We start from the raw sequence: 16,874 nt of genomic DNA, 5'->3' as shown, positions 1-16,874 counted from the left end.
TTTGTTCCAGACTCCTGAGTCTCCAAGCTCTGTCCTTCAAATTCTGAGGCTAAGAAAGCTGTCCTATTTTGGCCTTGGTCTTGTGAGCTGAGGATAATAAAATTCCCATAGGAACTGCTATGTGATTTCCAAGGAGGAATGAAAACAAGAGTCATGACATAAGCCAGAATGAAATTGAGCCTTCTTGGGGAAAGCTTGATGCTCCTGGAGTTGTCCAACCTTGAGAGATAGGATGGGCTAGTGGAAGGCACACCACCCTGGAATTCAGGAGAGCTGGCCTTTGGTCCCAGCTCAGCCACTAACTGACTGTGTGACCCTGAGTAAATAATGCCACTTTCTGTGCCTCAGTTTCCTTATCTGTAAAATGAGGGATTTGGATTTAATCATTTCTTTTTTATGGATTTAATCATTTCTAAGGTGCCTTTCATCTCTGTCATTTCTTATTTTATAAATGCTTGTCTGCTAACTCCTGGGAGGAGAGAGGGTCAGTGACTTCTGGCTGCTCAGGGATTAAAAATAGAAGCAGACATCACGCTGGTTGCTAGAACTCCACGAGGAAGTGAGGCCAAGGGACCCAAGTGGGTGTCCTACTCCATTTAGGGACCTGACAACTGGTTACATAAGTGAGAGACAATGAAATTGTCCTTTTGAATCATTTGGCAGATGATAGGTCCAGGGTAGGGGGTTTCCAAGGAAAAGCCATAACAGTCTCTTTTTGTTAAACAGATTATGTTTGGAGAGAGATTTTGTCGTGGCTTTTGAAGCCCCTTTGTGTGCATCAGAGCGATTCTTCTGGGACTGAGTGATTCATAAATCATGTGGAGAGCTTAGATTAATTAAGAAGCTCTGCCTCCAGCTGCACCCAGTTCTTCACCCTCTAACCAGTGACCTCCACAACACTGACAGACACATAGCTCTGAGACGGGCTCTTAGAATTACACATCAATGAGTTAAAAGGTGTTTACTGAGTACTCACTATGTGCCAAGCACAGTTATAAGTGCTGGGTGAACAAATACAAGCAAGACTGTCCCTCCTCTCAAAGAACTTACACTCTTGCATTCTTACAAAAGGGGAAGAATGGGTGATTTGGTCAGGGAATTTGCAGAGATGCTGATGGAGACACAGGGCAGTCTATTTAAGTGCACTTTCCAGGAATCATATTATTGATTTGATTATTGTTTTTGAGAGGCAGAGATGGAAAGAGGTGGAGGATGGGGGTGAGGAGAGAGATAGCTGGAATGTGGTGTGGTGGGTCAGGGGCTGGCTAGATACAGTGAACTCTCTCATGAGTCAGAAGGTGACCCAAAAGTGGGTGCTAGAGAACTAGCAGGTCAGAGGCAGAGGGTGGAACAGCAGCTGCTGCACACCTGAAAGGCTCATTAGAGATGATCTAATACAATCCTCCCATTTTACAAATTAAGAAACAGACATTCGGAGGAGGAGGAGAGTAATGTCCACAGCAAATGGAAGAACCCAGACTAGGACCCTTCTCCCCCACCCCCACCCCCCCAACTCTAGTCCAGGTTATTTCTTCCATGCTTTTGTGGGTCTTCAGGGCTGGCCCCAGAGAAAATAATTAAGTCCATAAAGTTTGCCTCCCCACCTTCCTAAACTCTAGACGTGCTATCTCTGCCCTCCTTGTAGCTTCACTTGCCTGGAGTATACTCATTCCTCATCTCCACCTCTCAGAATCCCAGCACCAGGGACAGTACCTTATATGAGCAAATGCTTTATAAACGTTTGTTGGATTGCATTCATTTCATTAAAGATTCAGCTCAGGTACCACCCTTTCTCCAAAGATCTCCCAACTTACTGCTCTCTCCTGCAATTCACTTTATATCATACTTATTTGCGTGCATAGTGTACCCCAGTCCCTCCAGTGCAACGTAAGCTCTTTGAGGGCAGGAACATTATTTTTTTATCCCCAACCCCTAGCAGAGAGCCTTTCACATGGTAGGCATACATATTTATGGAATCATGGCCCCCTCTTCCCTTCCAGTACCCTTCCTCCCCTTCATTGCCATCTGGGTTCCTTGGGCTCTCCTCTTGCTCCATCTCTTATGTTTCTAAGAAACTCATGCTGGCTACAGGGCTTAGATTGAAGATATTGCCTGGTGCATATTTTCAATTTTTAATTTTTTTATTTTGGGGGGCAGCGCAATGAGAGTTAAGTGACTTGCCCAGGGTCACACAGCTAGTAAGTGTCAAATGTCTAAGGCCGGATTTGAACTCAGGTCCTTCTGACTCCAAGGCCAGTGCTTTATCCACTGTGCCACCTAGCTGCCCTAACCTGGTTCATTTTTAAAGAACTCCCGGTTGGGAACGATATTTAACCCAAAGGAAACACTGGCTAATGGTGGGGTAGAGGAAATATGGGGGCCTTCCTAGTGTCTCACCACCCCATAAAGAGAATGGCATGTTCCTCCTGTTAAGTATTTTTCAGACATATTCCCTTTTCTATTCACTTACCAGTCCCCATTATATTCCTCTAAGGCATGTGTATACAGCAGGAGCTCAATTGGTGCTGTCTGCCTGGCTCTTCCTCCCACTCATCAGTACCATCTTTCCTGGACTTTAAAGAAACCATAAAAGCTCCTTAGGGACCTAAGGTCCTTGAGCATTTCCCAAAGATGTCTGTAAGCAATCAGAAAAGATGTATCAGGCACCTGTTCTGTGCCCAGCCATGAACTAGGGGCAGTGTGTGTGTGTGTGTGTGTGTGTGTGTGTGTGTGTGTGTGTGTGTGTGTGTGTTGGGGAGTAGGGAGAAGGACAGAAGAGAGACCTAAACCCCTTGATTTTGCTTTCAAGGAGTTTGCAACTTGGTTAGACTTCACCTCAACCACTAGGGCAGGAGAAAAATTCAGGGTCAGGGTAAGAGACTACGCGCTGGACCAGAAGTCAGGAGACCCATGTTGTAGCCTTGGTTGTATCACTAGCTACTTGTGTGACCTTGGGCATGACACATTGAGAAGCAGCAGGGTATAGTGGCCTGACTGTTAGACCTAGACTCCAAAAGGCCTGAGTTCAAATCCTGCCTCAGATACTTACAGGACACTTGGCAAGTTACTTAAGTTCTCTTTGGCCTCAGTTTCCTCATCTGTAAAATGAGAGGGTTGTACTCAATGACCTCTAAGGTCCCTTCCAACTCTAAATCTATGAATCTATGAACATGCCTCCTCAGTTTCCCTGTTTATAAAATGAAGGGAGTCAGGTCCAACATCAAAGCTCCAACATTCTGTGATTTTGATTATGGAAGAAGTTACCAAAGAGTCATACAAAGTGGTGTATGTATGAATAAATGTGGGGTTTTTGTTTTGCAGGATAATGAAGGTTAAGTGACTTGCCCAGGGTCACACAGGTAGTTAAGTGTCAGGTGTCTGAGGCTGGATTTGAACTCAGGTCCTCCTGAATCCAGGGCCAGTGTTTTATCCACTGCGCCACCTAGCTGCTCCCGAATAAATATTTAACCATAGAGTGTAAAAGGCCCATAAAGGAGTTAGAAAGGAGAGCTCGGTGACACTTAATGGCATTTTTCTCTCCAGCAATGATCCCAGCTGATCCTCAGCTTCCCATTTCATCCTCTTTGTCTTCTCTTAGGTATCAAGTCAGTCTGTCCTCTGATCTGGAATGGAGGCAGGACAGATACCTCGACACAAGTGAGGTACAACGGGATCCCCGCGCAGGCTCAGAGTCGATCGTGGAAGAGGTGCAAGTGGATCCGCGGAAGTACTCCCAAAGTAGCTCTGAGCGGTTCCTGGAGCAGTCTCACTCGTCCATGGACCGGGTGTTTGACTCTGACTGCGGGCGGTCCTGTGACTATAAGGTGGGCTCCCCATCCTACCTGGACAAGTTACTGTGGAGGGACAACAAGCCCCATCACTACTCCGAGCCTAAGCTCATCTTAGACCTGTCCCATTGGAAAAAGACAGCCATCGCTCCAGCCACTGAGCTCTCCCTGGAGGAGGAGCCATCCAACCTCTTCCTGGAGATCGCGCAATGGGTGAAGAGCACACAGAGTGGCCTCGAGTGCCCCAGCCCGCTCCCTGAGATCCAGGAACGGAGCCTGCCCTCTTCACCGCAGCACCGCAAGGACCCCAAGGAGGGCAACAATGGGGCCGACCCCCAATTCGACCTGGACGTCTTCATTTCCAGAGCCCTGAAACTCTGTACCAAGCCGGAGGACCTGCCGGACAACAAGCTCGGCGAGATTAATGGGGCGTGTATCACGGAGCACCCCAGTGACATGGTACAGACTGAACCCTATCCAAAGGAGAGGTGGTGAAGTTGAGGGGGTTGCCCTTCATGAACTTTGCCCTTCTCCTCGGCTGGCTGGGCCACAACCCTGTGGCATTGCAAACCCAGGCAAGGGAAAAAAACGGGCCACCCTGGTTCCTGGCATGTCAGTCCTTTCCAAGAGAGGGTGGATGGCCTACCCTATGCTTTTTAATCAAAGACAAACAGCCCCCAGCCTCTTTTCTGATGCCTTGGGGTTCATAGGATCCTTAAGGGAATCAGGAAACACAAGTGAAATATTGAATCTATTAAATTGCCTTAATGATTGCGCCTTTTAACCTCTGGAATCTGTTTTGAATATAAGTCTAGGGTAATAAGCCTTCTGTACAGAACACTGGGCTGATCAGTTTATGAACAAATTCTTGGGGGTGAGGGCTTTGGGAGAAGAAAGATGGGAGGGGGGGAAGAGAGAGGCTTTAGTAGCCATGGGAACAAGGAAGCTTCCCAAGGAGGAGCAGACCCTGCCTGGTTCATGAGGGATGTGATCCACAAACTCAAAGAATGTCAGAACCCAAAGAGACATTTGAAATTATCTAGTCCAATCCCCTCCTTTGACAGATGAGGAAACCGAGATCCAGAAATAGAAGGTGACTTCCCCAGGGTCATAGAGTGAGGTGGTGGCAGAGGAGTTGTAGAACTCAGGCCTCCTGACGCCCAGATTTGCTCTTCATGCCATCTCCTTTGCCATGGAAATGCTTTCTCTTTAGAGTCTAAGGGAAACCAAAGTCCAAGGGATTTCTTCCTCCATGGATCTCTCCTTGGGGGTCTCTCCTTGATAATCAAGACCAGGCATATCCTATAGTTCTTCTAACACAAAGCTATTTTCATTCACCACCTTGGGCCAGATACTGAAGCCTCCTGGGCTTCAAATCCAGACAAGCTGGAGGTCACTGCATTAAAAAAAATATACAATCTTCTGATCTCCATTTCCTCTCAATGAGAAGTGGCTCATTTTGTGGTGAAATAGTCCACAAGACAGGGAACCAGGTAGAAGCCACTGAGTTATTCCTAAGTGATTACTGAACCTAAGGTACAGTCATTGACGGATGTTCCTAAGGCCAGATTCTTCAATCTTTACACACACACACACACACACACACACACACACACACACAGCCCTATGCATAAACGGAAGAGGTAGGCAATTATGGGGGTGTGATATGATAAGATGTGTCAAAAGCGTCTTGCCCAACCCCTAAGTCTCTCTCCCTCTGGCCCATAGTGGGCCTAATACCCCACTGTAATAGTTATTCCTTTGGTTTGAAGGCCTCCTTTTAAAATGCAGACTTGTGACCAAGAAAGGTAACACAGTAAGCCATTATCATTCATTAATACCCCATCCTGAATTAGTGCATGGGACTAACTGATCAGAGGGCAAGATCTTGAAGGCAGTAGGATGCAGGACAAGCACCTTTTCTGATAGTGAGTCAGGAGGGGTATGAAGGATGGGGGCACTGCCCAGGAAGGGCAACACAACTGGGCACCCAGTGGACACTGGTATAAAGGTACCCACAGAGACATTGTCATCCTTTACAATTTTCCTTGGGTATCTATGTACCAAATAACTTCTACCTAGATGCATATGTGTATGAGAGTGAGCACACACATACACACACACCTTATTGGTCTGTGGGTTTGTTTAAGATCTTGTGACCCTATGAAGATACAGGTCCTTGCCTTACCCTGTCCCTCAGCCTGCCCCCACCCACAGACCATGGTGGCAGCCCCGTTGTCCAATCAGCTAGCAGTTGGCATTCCAGTCTCTTCCCCTACTAGTAAAATCTTTCAGGGGAAAGCTAGAAAACATGTAAACAGATGATTAAACCCTAGGATTTGAAAGTAGCCTTGGGGTTCACCTATACTTCTGAGCACCTTAAATGATTAACCTGCTAATGATCATTTGTACATGGAAACAAACAATACATTCTAGGCTTATATTTAAAAAAAGAATTATTCAAACTGACCAAAACTTTTTTTAATGGAGAATGTGTAAATAGAAACTGTTCAAGAAAAGAAACTTTATCCACTGTGCCATCTTGTCCTGTGTGGGGGGAGAGGGGGGATAGGAGAAAATCACTCTTTTTGGTAAAAGAAAAAGCTGCTGTTCTTGACCCTGCGGTTCATATATCACTGTTGTACCAGAGTTATTGTTATTGCTCCCCATGTAAAAAAATCTATTAAATGTTATTAAACATGATAAAGAGATGTGTTTGCCAACAATCTGAAACATAACTAGACAGAGCTTACAAGTCTTGGTCCCTGCCTCACCAATGACGGCAGTCACAGGTGGAGATGAATTTCCTCAGAGATCTATAACCAGGAAGATGGTAGCAAAAGCAGTTCATTCTTTCTGAGTTTTCGTACTGTTGATCTCAAGTCATGGACGCTCGCAAGAACCATGAATCCAAAGCTAGAAATTTTTGTGCCTGAGGCAAGTGGCATGAAACATACTCATTTCATTTTGGGGGTGAAGCAATATTGGCAAAGTCCTCAAGACCACAGCTAGACAGGGGAGGACCCCAGAGGGGAGGCCACCAGTAGGAATAGGTTGGGAAAAGGGAACACATTTTGGGTCCAAAGACCAGAGGTAGAAAATAGTCATGTATAATTTACCATTTTGTTGAATTATTATTGTTAGCCAGGAAAAAAACCAAGTTATCTCTGTGCTATTGATGATCTGAAAGTACCATCAGGGCCCCTCTAAATGTCATCACCCTGCAACAAAGTTCCAGTCTTCTTGCCCAAATTTCAGCTCTGGAAATTGTTACAAACATTTAGGGTAGGGAGAGAAGATCATATGGCCTGTCCACCTTTGCAACAATGTCTCTGACTTGCTGAGCTGTCGATCAAGCGTCAGTCCCACAAGGGATAGTTTTAACCAGCCTGATGCCAACTTAGCAGTGAGGTGTTACCATTCCAATCCTAGAGGATGCTGGATATGTTTCCTTTCACCTATGCTGTGGTAACTCAACACAAGGAAAAAGTCTTGGGCAACCATCTGAATAGATAAAGGGCTTATTCGTCCACTGGAGTCAAGACTGTGACTACTCATGCTTCTGTTCAGTGGCTTCCTTCCCACCTGAGAAATAATTGGAGAGGAGGAGGGGGAAAGGACTTCCACCTATAGCCCAGGAGTCTCCCAATGGGGCAATGACTCAGTGTCATTATAGCCCTTACTCCTGTCCCCAACCTTTATGACCAGGGTTGGTACTATAGGAAAATCCCCCTCATAAACACATATGCATCCCTGCCCTTCCCAGGCTGACAGCCTGAAACTACACCATTTATTCTTTGGAGTTAAGGAATGGTTCCTATGTTTCCTCTACTGTGAGGAGTGGCAGACTAAATCAAACAAGACAAACATAAAACAAACACCTGTTATGTACAAACCAGTGTCCTAGACCCTGAGGAAAATGTGACGTTTATACAACACAGGGTGCTTGCCCTAACAGGACTAATAGTCCAATGTGGTTGAGAGGGAATAAGACACTGCTGCAGACCACTGTAATATAAAAATTACATAATAAATGTATTCAATTATTTTAAAGTGCTCTGTGAGATCTTAGAAGAAAGGTGTGCCTCACCAGGGAGATAAGGGAATGCATCCTGATGGAGGTTGCATTTCAGTGGAGTTTTAAAGAATGATTCAAGCAGTGGATAGAGCACTGGCCCTGGAATCAGGAGTACCTGAGTTCAAATCCGGCCTCAGACACTTAACACTTACTAGCTGTGTGACCTTGGGCAAGTCACTTAACCCCAATTGCCTCACTAAAAAAAAAAAAAAAAAGGAATGATTCAAAAGACAAAAAAGGGAGGGAGGAGAGCATTAAAGGCCCAGAAAGCAAAGTGAACAAAGCAATAGAGGGATAGTTTAGGGCCTGACCAGGAGGCAGTTCATAGATGAGAGTCCTATGAGAAATAACAGTCCTCTCTCCAAAGAGAATCACATTCCATGTTCCCCATGGTGGGAGAAATTGCAGGGATCTGCATAGATTTCTGGGATTTTGAGCTTTTACTCATCTCCTAGGCCAAGAAAATGTCACAGGTTTTTGGAACCGGAAGAGGCTCAGGAAATGTGAATTGATAGCTCTAAGGTATGGTGCATGCACACAGCCAATTTACCATGACTTTCACTAACTAGTGTGATGGAAATACGAATTAGACTTATGTCTATGTGTCTCAATGTACGTCATCCACCTTTATTAATTAAAAGGTACAAACAATACTTTTGTGTAAGAACAGATTACCAGCTTGATTCTTAGAGCCTCTGATAAGCTTTTTTTCCTGCTGGACTCATGACAGGGTTACCTCTTTGTCCAGCCTCAGTCCATGTGTCCTTCTCTGATGCAGTTATCTGGCAAGTCTCCATCATCAACTAATTGGCACTGGCCATGATGACTTGCTGAAGTCCCAAGTAGAGAGAATGCAGGCTCCAGCTCTAGGAGGTTCCTAAGAATAAGCTGACGGCTGGGGCCTCCAGTAGAATTTTTATACTTTTAGCTATGGGTATTGCTAAGTTGCTTACCACAGAATTTGATTGGTAGTTTTATACCTGAATTACTATAAAGCTGTTTATAATATTTTTCTATTGATAATCTGTCTAGTCAGAGGGGACATGTGTTTATCACTTGTTTAATAACACTAACACACACACACACACACACACACACACACACACACACACACCCCTACCTGTTTATTACATCATGCAACTCAAGTGAAGGACAGTTAGGTGGCACAATGAATAGAGTTCCAGACCTGGAGTCAGGAAGACTTGAATTCAAATCTGGCCTCAGACATTAACTAGCTGCATGACCTGCTCAAGTAATTTAACTCTGTTTGATTCAGTCTCTTCATCTGTAAAATGAGCTGGAGAAGGAAATGACAAAACCACTCCAGTATCTTGGCCAAGAAAATCCTAAAATCACAAAAATGGGGTCATGAAGAGTCGAACACAACTGACATAACCAAACAACAAATTGATCAAGTGTTTATCTTTATCTTTTTTTACAGTAACTTATAGAAAAACAACTTACTCTAAACAAAATTAATCACAAAATGGAGGGTTGAAACAAAATGGAGTTAGTTATACTAACCTGACAAACTTATTACTATTATCTTCTTAAGGTCCTAAAACTTATTCTCACAACATTTTGAAAACTAGAAGAAAAGCTTTCCCTGGATGGTCTTGGAAGAAGCACAAAAAGGAGGGGTGTGTGAGGACTGGGCCAACCACTTCTCTACCCACTAAAACATGACACTTTTCTTCTGGGCTTAACCTAACATTATCTACCTGTATGATCCAGGGTCATTTAACCAGTATTTGTCACAGGTGGGACTTGAACCCAGGTCTTCCTGATTCTGAGACCAGCTCAATATCCACTATAGCAGAGGTGTCAAATGTGCCCATGTGGCCCACAACACTCCCCAGTGTGGCCAGAACCAGATTCAAATGTAATTGGGAAATATTTAAATATATATAAATATATTATATACATACATATATATGTAACAGATAATATTACATTTTAAAGCTAAATCAGTATTTCACCTGCAGGGATACTTACATTCAGTGTAGTGGTCCACCTTTTTTTTTTTTTTTGGTGTTAAGTGACTTTCCCAGGGTCACATAGCTAGTCAAGTATCTGAGGCCAGATTTGAACTCAGGTCCTCCTGACTCCAGGACCAGTGCTCTATTCACTGCACCACCTAGCTGCCCATAGTGGTCCCACTTTCTATTTAGATTTGACACAATTGTCTTATTCCAAGCTGTAGAGAAGCAAGGTTGGAACAGGAAGTAAGGATGCAGAGAACCAGCAAGTAAAGCATGTGAAAGAACCCAGGGGAACTTCTGAATCACATTAGGGACAGAAATCCCTTCTTGGTCAACTCCCTCCCTATATGGACCTAGAGTCACAGAGTTTCAGGACCAGTATTAAGACCCAAGTCTCTTGACACCAAGTCCAATGCCCTCTCCATGGTATCATGCTGCCACCCAAATGGAAGTAGACTAAGGATGCCAGTTTTGGAGGTTGCCCACAGTTGTTAGTTGTGGCTTTGGCTCATTAAGATCACTGGCTTAGCAGGGCAGCTAGATGGCGCAGCAGATAAAGCACCAGTCCTGGATTCAGGAGGATCTGAGTTCAAATGCAGCCTCAGACACTTGACAGTTACTAGCTGTGTGACCCTGGGCAAGTCACTTAACCCTCATTGCCCCCCCCCCCCGAAAAAAAAGATCAATGGCCTAGATACTCCAAATCTTCCCCAATATTTGAATAGTAGGGCATGTGCTTTAAGATGTACATATGAAGTGGGGTGTTTGTTTTCTGTTAGTAAAAACAGATTTTTACTGAATCATCCACACTTCCTTGTTGTTGTTCAGTTGTTTAGTTGTGTCTGATTCTTTGTGACCCCATGGATCATTGCATTCCAGGCCCTTCTATCTTCCACTTTCTCTCAAAGTCTGTCCAAGTTCACATCCATTGTTTCCATGATACTATCCAACCATCTTATCCTCTGCCATCCCCTTCTCCTTTTACCTTCAATCTTTCCCACTATCAAGGTCTTTTCCAATGAGTCCCATCTTCTCATTATGGGGCTAAAGTATTTAAGCTTCAGCTTCAGTATTTGACCTTCCAGTGAATACTGGGTTAAGTGACTTGCCCAGGGTCACGCAGCTAGTAAGTGTCAAGTGTCTGAGGCTTCATTTGAACTCGGGTCCTCCTGAATCCAGGACTGGTGCTTTATCTGCTGTGCCATCTAGCTGCCCTGCTAAGCCAGTGATCTTAATGAGCCAAAACCAGCAACTGTGGGCAACCTCCAAAACTGGCATTCAGTGCCCTTAGTCTACTTCCATTTGGGTGGCAGCATTCACTGGAAGTATTGGATGATTTGAAGAGAGAGTTAGGTGAGACAGTGGCTAAAGCACCAGCCCTGGATTCAGGAGGATCTGAGTTCAAATCTGACCTCAGATACTACCTGTGTGACCTTAAGCAAGGCACTTATCCCTCATTGCCCTGCAAAAAAAAAAGTATTGGCTGATTTGATCCTTTGGTTCTTGCTAAGGGATTTCTCCAGCACCAAAATTCGAAAGCACCCCAGTCCTCTTATGAGGACTTGTGAAATAAGTAAATGAGAATGAGGACATATTTTTGTGAGAATGGAACATAATAAATCTAACTGATCCCCATGGTTAGTAACTGACCCTCAGCTTTAGACTTCTTTTTTTTTTTTTTTTTTTTTTTTTTTGCAGGCAATGGGGGTAAAGTGACTTGCCCACGGTCACACAGCCAGTAAGAGTCAAGTGAGCTTTAGACTTCTTAATATTGCCTTGCAAGGTGCTCAGCAAACTGACTGGGAAGATCAGCTTTCATTCATAGGAATTAAATCAGTTCCCAAATGGAGATTAGCAAGAACAATGTTATCTGTCTCCAAGACTGTAAGTCAGAATGATCTCTATGTGTTGCTCTGCTCCCCAACTGTTTCAAGATATAGGTGTCCAGCAGGTATACCCTCCCTTGATGATAAAGTAGGAACTCATAAATAAAAACAATTTGCAGAGGATATGAACTCTTCATTTTAGTCTCCCATCTCAATGCCTTTTCCAAATGCTTTCCCAAAGCTGCTAACATGAAACACAAAGGAAAGGAAACATGAGTGAAGTTTAATCTACCTAGATAGTGCAATGGGTAGAGCACTGGGCCTGGAGTCAGGAAGATCTGAGTTCAAATCCAGCCTCAGATGCTTATTAGCTATGGGACCCTGTGTGACCACTTAACCCTTACTGGCCACATTTCCTCATCTGTAAAAATGGGGATAACAGTAGCACCCATCACTCCGTAATTGCAAGGATCAAATGAGACAGCATTTATAAAGCACTTTGCAAACCTTAAAGTATTATATAAATGCTGGCCATCATTATTATCAATAAGGTGGCAGCTCTTCCTGTAATTTGCTGTGTAATCTTGGGCAAACCACTTCATGTCTCTAGGCCTTAGTTCCCTTTCTGTAAAAGGAGCATCATAATAGTCACCCTACTGACTTACCGCCTAGGATGGTTGTGAGAATCAAATAAGGCATATGAACAGTTACTGCAAACCATAAATCATTATATAAATGTAAGATATTAGTAGTCATAGTAAAGCCCACTTGTGAGATGAGTATTTACTGAACAACAAAATGGGCCACATTAGATCATGATTAACAAAGAGATACTTCTGCATAACAAGAAGACAGTATTTTACCCATAACTGGATTGATTCCACTGACCTTATGTCACGATTTTGATTCATCATCCAGAAAATTAGCTTATCTATGTAGCCCACTTTTCACTCCACTCTAGAGTTCCCATGTCTTAATGGGTTCCTAAAGTTCAGGTATGACCATGTCACTCCCTTACTCAATAATCTCCAATGGCTCCCAATTATTCCAACAATATAAACCTTTCTTACTTTTAAAGCCTTTTACAAGCTGGCCCCAACTTACCTTTCCAACCTTATATATTATTCCATACCACAATCGGCCATCCAGCCAAACTGACCACCTTGTTGTTCCTCACTTTTGATATTTCCTGTGTCTATGCTTTTGTACAATTTGTCCCCTATGCCTGGGATGCATTTCCTCCTCACCTCTACATCTTAGATCCCTTTATTCCTTCAAAATTCTGTTTAAGCACAACCTTTTACATACTTTCCTAATGCCCAAAGCTATGAATGCCCTCACCCTACAAAGTTTAGTTTGGATTTATTTTGTATTTTTTTTTTCTTGGTGAGGCAATTGGGGTTAAGTGACTTGCCCAAGGTCACACAGCTAGTTAAGTGTCAAGTGTCTGAGGCCGGATTTGAATTCAGGTCCTCCTGAACTCAGGGCCAGTGCTCTATCCACTGCGCCACCAAGCTGCCCCTATTTTGTATTTTTTTTTAAAGCATAAGTCTATTTCCTGTGCTTATCTATATACATTTCATCTTGTCCACAGGGGTAAGAATTATTTCATTTTTGTCATTGTAGCCCCAGAGTCTGACACAGTGTTTGGCACAAAGTGGGCCCTAAATAAATACTCATCAAGTCTGCCTGGCCTTTCAAGAGGAGAGTGACAGAGACTAAGCAGAGGGCTGGGGCCTGGGTCTATTCAGATCCCATCTGGCTGCAGCTGTCAACATATACTTCTCCAGGAACAAAGTCTGCTCTTTTAGCCAGATGGCTCCATTTCCTTCCTCTAGTATAAAACATCCATCCTGGTTGGGGTTCATGGTCCAGCAGACATCAAAATCATCAAGGAGATCTTCAACAAGGCCACATAGGAAGTTATTCTAAAACCTAAGATGTTGGGGAAGCCAGGTGGTGCAGTGGATAAAGCACCAGCCCTGGATTCAGGAGGACCTGAGTTCAAATTCGGCCTCAGACACTTGACACTTACTAGCTGTGTGACCCTGGGCAAGTCACTTAACCCCCATTGCCCCACCAAAATAATAATATAATCATAAACCTAAGATGTTGTTCAGTTGTTTTTCCATTGTGTCCATGACCCCATTTGAGGGTTTTGGGGCAAAGATACTGAAGTGATTTGCCATTTCCCTCTCCAGTTCATTTTACAGAGGAGGAAACTGAGGCAAACAGAGTTCAGTGACTTGCCCCGGGGTCATACAACTAGTAAGTGTCTAAGGACTAATTTGAACTCAGGAAAAGGTGTCTTCCTAATTCCAAGCCCAGTGTTCTATCCACTGTGTCACCTAGTCACCCAAAATGTAATATAGGATTGACTGAAGTGACAGAGAAGGTCTGAGAGCCATGGATCTGCAACATCTCTCAAAAGCTATAGTGTTGAGGACCCTGCACCCCTGCTCCTCTCTCACCATATGTTGTAGATAGTCAGTGATGCTAGCTCCCTCCTGGCCTGCTGCCTGAATCTGCAAGAGTAAGCTTTACCTCTATTATAATCTTGTCCTAGACCTCCCCAGGTAAGCCAGAGAAAGAGAACAATACATCCTTACCACTTTCCTGGATGGCACAGAACACAAACTGTTGATATCTACCACCAAAAGGCTCTACTCTGTGGCTAAGTTCTAGAAGTGCCTAGTTGCTACCCAGTACAATTCCCTATATAATCATCTTTTGATTCTACCTCAACTCTCTCTAGTGACAATAATCTATATTGTCAGATGGCTTATACCTCTCCTCCCTTTTCTCAGCCCAACTTCATCAAAAGGTCATTTACAATTTCTAGCCAATATTGAATAGAAATAGAAAAGAGTATACATAAATCTCTGTTGTGCAGGAAAATCTTTGCAAAAAATTATCTTGTTTTGGGACATAAAAACTCCATAAACCAATATAGAAAAATAGAATTATCATACACATTCTTTATTGACCAAAATACATTAAAAATTATATTAAGTAAGGGGATACTGAAAAAGTATTAGAAAAATTAACTAGAGGTGAGCAGCTAAGTGGCCCCATGGATAAAGCACCAGCCCTAGATTCAGGAGGACCTGAGTTCAAATCTGGCCTCAGACACTTGACACTTACTAGGCAAATCTAACTAGAAACTAAATTAGTCCTAAAGAATTAGTGAATCAAATAACAAATCAGAGGAATAATAGGAAATTTCCTTAAAGATAATGACAACAATAAGGCAACATATCAAAATTTTGGGGATGATGCCAAAATAGTCTTTAGCAGAAAATGTATATCACTAAACATTTTTATTCACAAAAAAGAAAAATGAGAAATGATTGAATTAGGAATGCAAATAAAAATACTAGGAAACAGGGGCAGCTAGGTGGCACAGTGGATAGAGAACTGGCCCTGGAGTCAGGACTACCTGAGTTCAAATCCAGCCTCAGACACTTAACACTTACTAGCTGTGTGACCTTGGGCAAGTCACTTAACCCCAATTGCCTCAGTAAAAAAAAACAAAACAAACAAACAAAAAATACTAGGAAACCAATGTATTTTTTAAAATAAAATATTTTTAAAGGTTGAAATAATATAACGTTATTATATATAATACACTAATATTATGTATTTTATCAGGTTGGGTTTATATGAGGAAAGTAGGGTTTATTTAAAATTAGGAAAATTATAAGCTTAAATTAAATAACCATGTCGATAACAAAATCAACAAGAATCATATGATTATGTCAATAAATTCAGAAAAAAACTTTTGACAAAATATAACACCAATTTCTGCCAAAAGAAAGAAGGAACACTAGAAATAGTGGACCAGAAATCAATAGATGTTTCCTCAAAATGATAAGTAATACATATCCACAACAGAGACCATTATATATAATGAAAATAAACTAGAATCCTTTCCAGTAAAATCAAAGGTGAAACAAAGAAATTCAGTGTTACCACTTCTATTTGACATAGTACAAGAAATGTTGGCTGTGGCAATAAGATAAGAAAAAGAAATTGATGGAATAAGCATAGCTAAAGAAAAAACAAAATTAGCACTTTTAGCACTTTGATATAATGGTGCACTTGAAGAACTCTAAAGAGTCACTAAGAATTAATACCTTCAGTAAATTTTCAAGATATTTTAAAAATCCACACTAATCATTAGAATTTCTGTGTAATGCAAAAAAAACCCCAAACAACCCCACAAATTGGAAAAGATAAAAGAAAAACTCCATTTACAATTACTACAATGTATATAAAATACTTGAGAGTCTATCAAGATACACATAAGAACTATATAAATACAACTATAAACCACTATTTAGACCTAAATGACTGGGAAATATTAATTTCTCATGAGTAGGACAAGTCAATTTTTTAAAGAAAGAGATATTACCTAAATTAATTTACCTATTTGATGCCAGCCCAAAATTAATAGAACTAGAAAAAACAATAAACAAAATTCATATTGAAGCAAAAAAGGTTAATAATCTCAAGGAAGATATTAAACAAATAGAGAAAGATTCTCTACATGTTGTTACAAAGTTTTATGTGGTTTTAAACTATTGGATACTTTATTGTACAAAAATATTTACAGCTGTTCATTTTGTGGTAGTAAAAGAACCTATAAATTAAAAGATTGATAATCAACTGAAAAGTAGCTAAATAAATTGTGGCATATGAATGTAATAGAATACTATTATGCTGTGAGAAGTGAGGAAATAGGTTGTTTCAAAAAGACATGGGAAGACTTGTGTGAACTGATGCAAAGTGATATAAGCAGAACCAGAAGAGTTTATACAGTAGCAACAATATAAACAAACAACTTTGAAAGCTGTAAAAACTATGTTCAATACAATGACCATTCATGATTCCAAAGGACTGATAATGAAGTATTATATCCATGTCAGAGATGTGATAGATTTGGAATAAGACACACTCATGCATGCACACACACAGAGACACACAAACACACACACATACACACACACAAATTCCCTTATTGGCTGTATACAAAATGTACCTTATACGTGTGTATATGCATACATGTATCATTGTTGTTGTTTGTCCTCCATTCTCAAAGAGGGCCATGACATCAAGGTGACATCATGACTTGCACTGAATTGGATTTAAGTGAGGGAGGGCTGGGCAAGGTCACCAACCTCACTCTCTCCTCCAGAGT

General features: G+C 42.1%; 1 protein-coding gene across 6 annotated transcripts in view; it reads left to right on the top strand.

Moving 5' to 3' along the window:
- Window positions 1-6,489, top strand: part of MAPK4 (mitogen-activated protein kinase 4) — a 229,399-nt gene extending 222,910 nt beyond the window's left edge. For all 6 annotated transcript variants that reach the window (XM_043978131.1, XM_043978127.1, XM_043978129.1 and 3 more), the window contains one exon: window positions 3,599-6,489. In XM_043978131.1, coding sequence (XP_043834066.1) covers window positions 3,599-4,283 — 685 coding nt within the window. In that variant the 3' untranslated portion in view covers window positions 4,284-6,489. The remainder of the gene's footprint in view (window positions 1-3,598) is intronic.
- The last annotated feature ends 10,385 nt before the right edge of the window (window positions 6,490-16,874 follow it).

The sequence above is a fragment of the Dromiciops gliroides genome, chromosome 1 (genome assembly GCF_019393635.1).
Source record: "Dromiciops gliroides isolate mDroGli1 chromosome 1, mDroGli1.pri, whole genome shotgun sequence".
Classification (NCBI taxonomy): Eukaryota; Metazoa; Chordata; class Mammalia; order Microbiotheria; family Microbiotheriidae; genus Dromiciops; species Dromiciops gliroides.
Note: the sequence above shows the minus strand (reverse complement) of the source record. Positions and strands in the feature narration are given on the sequence as shown.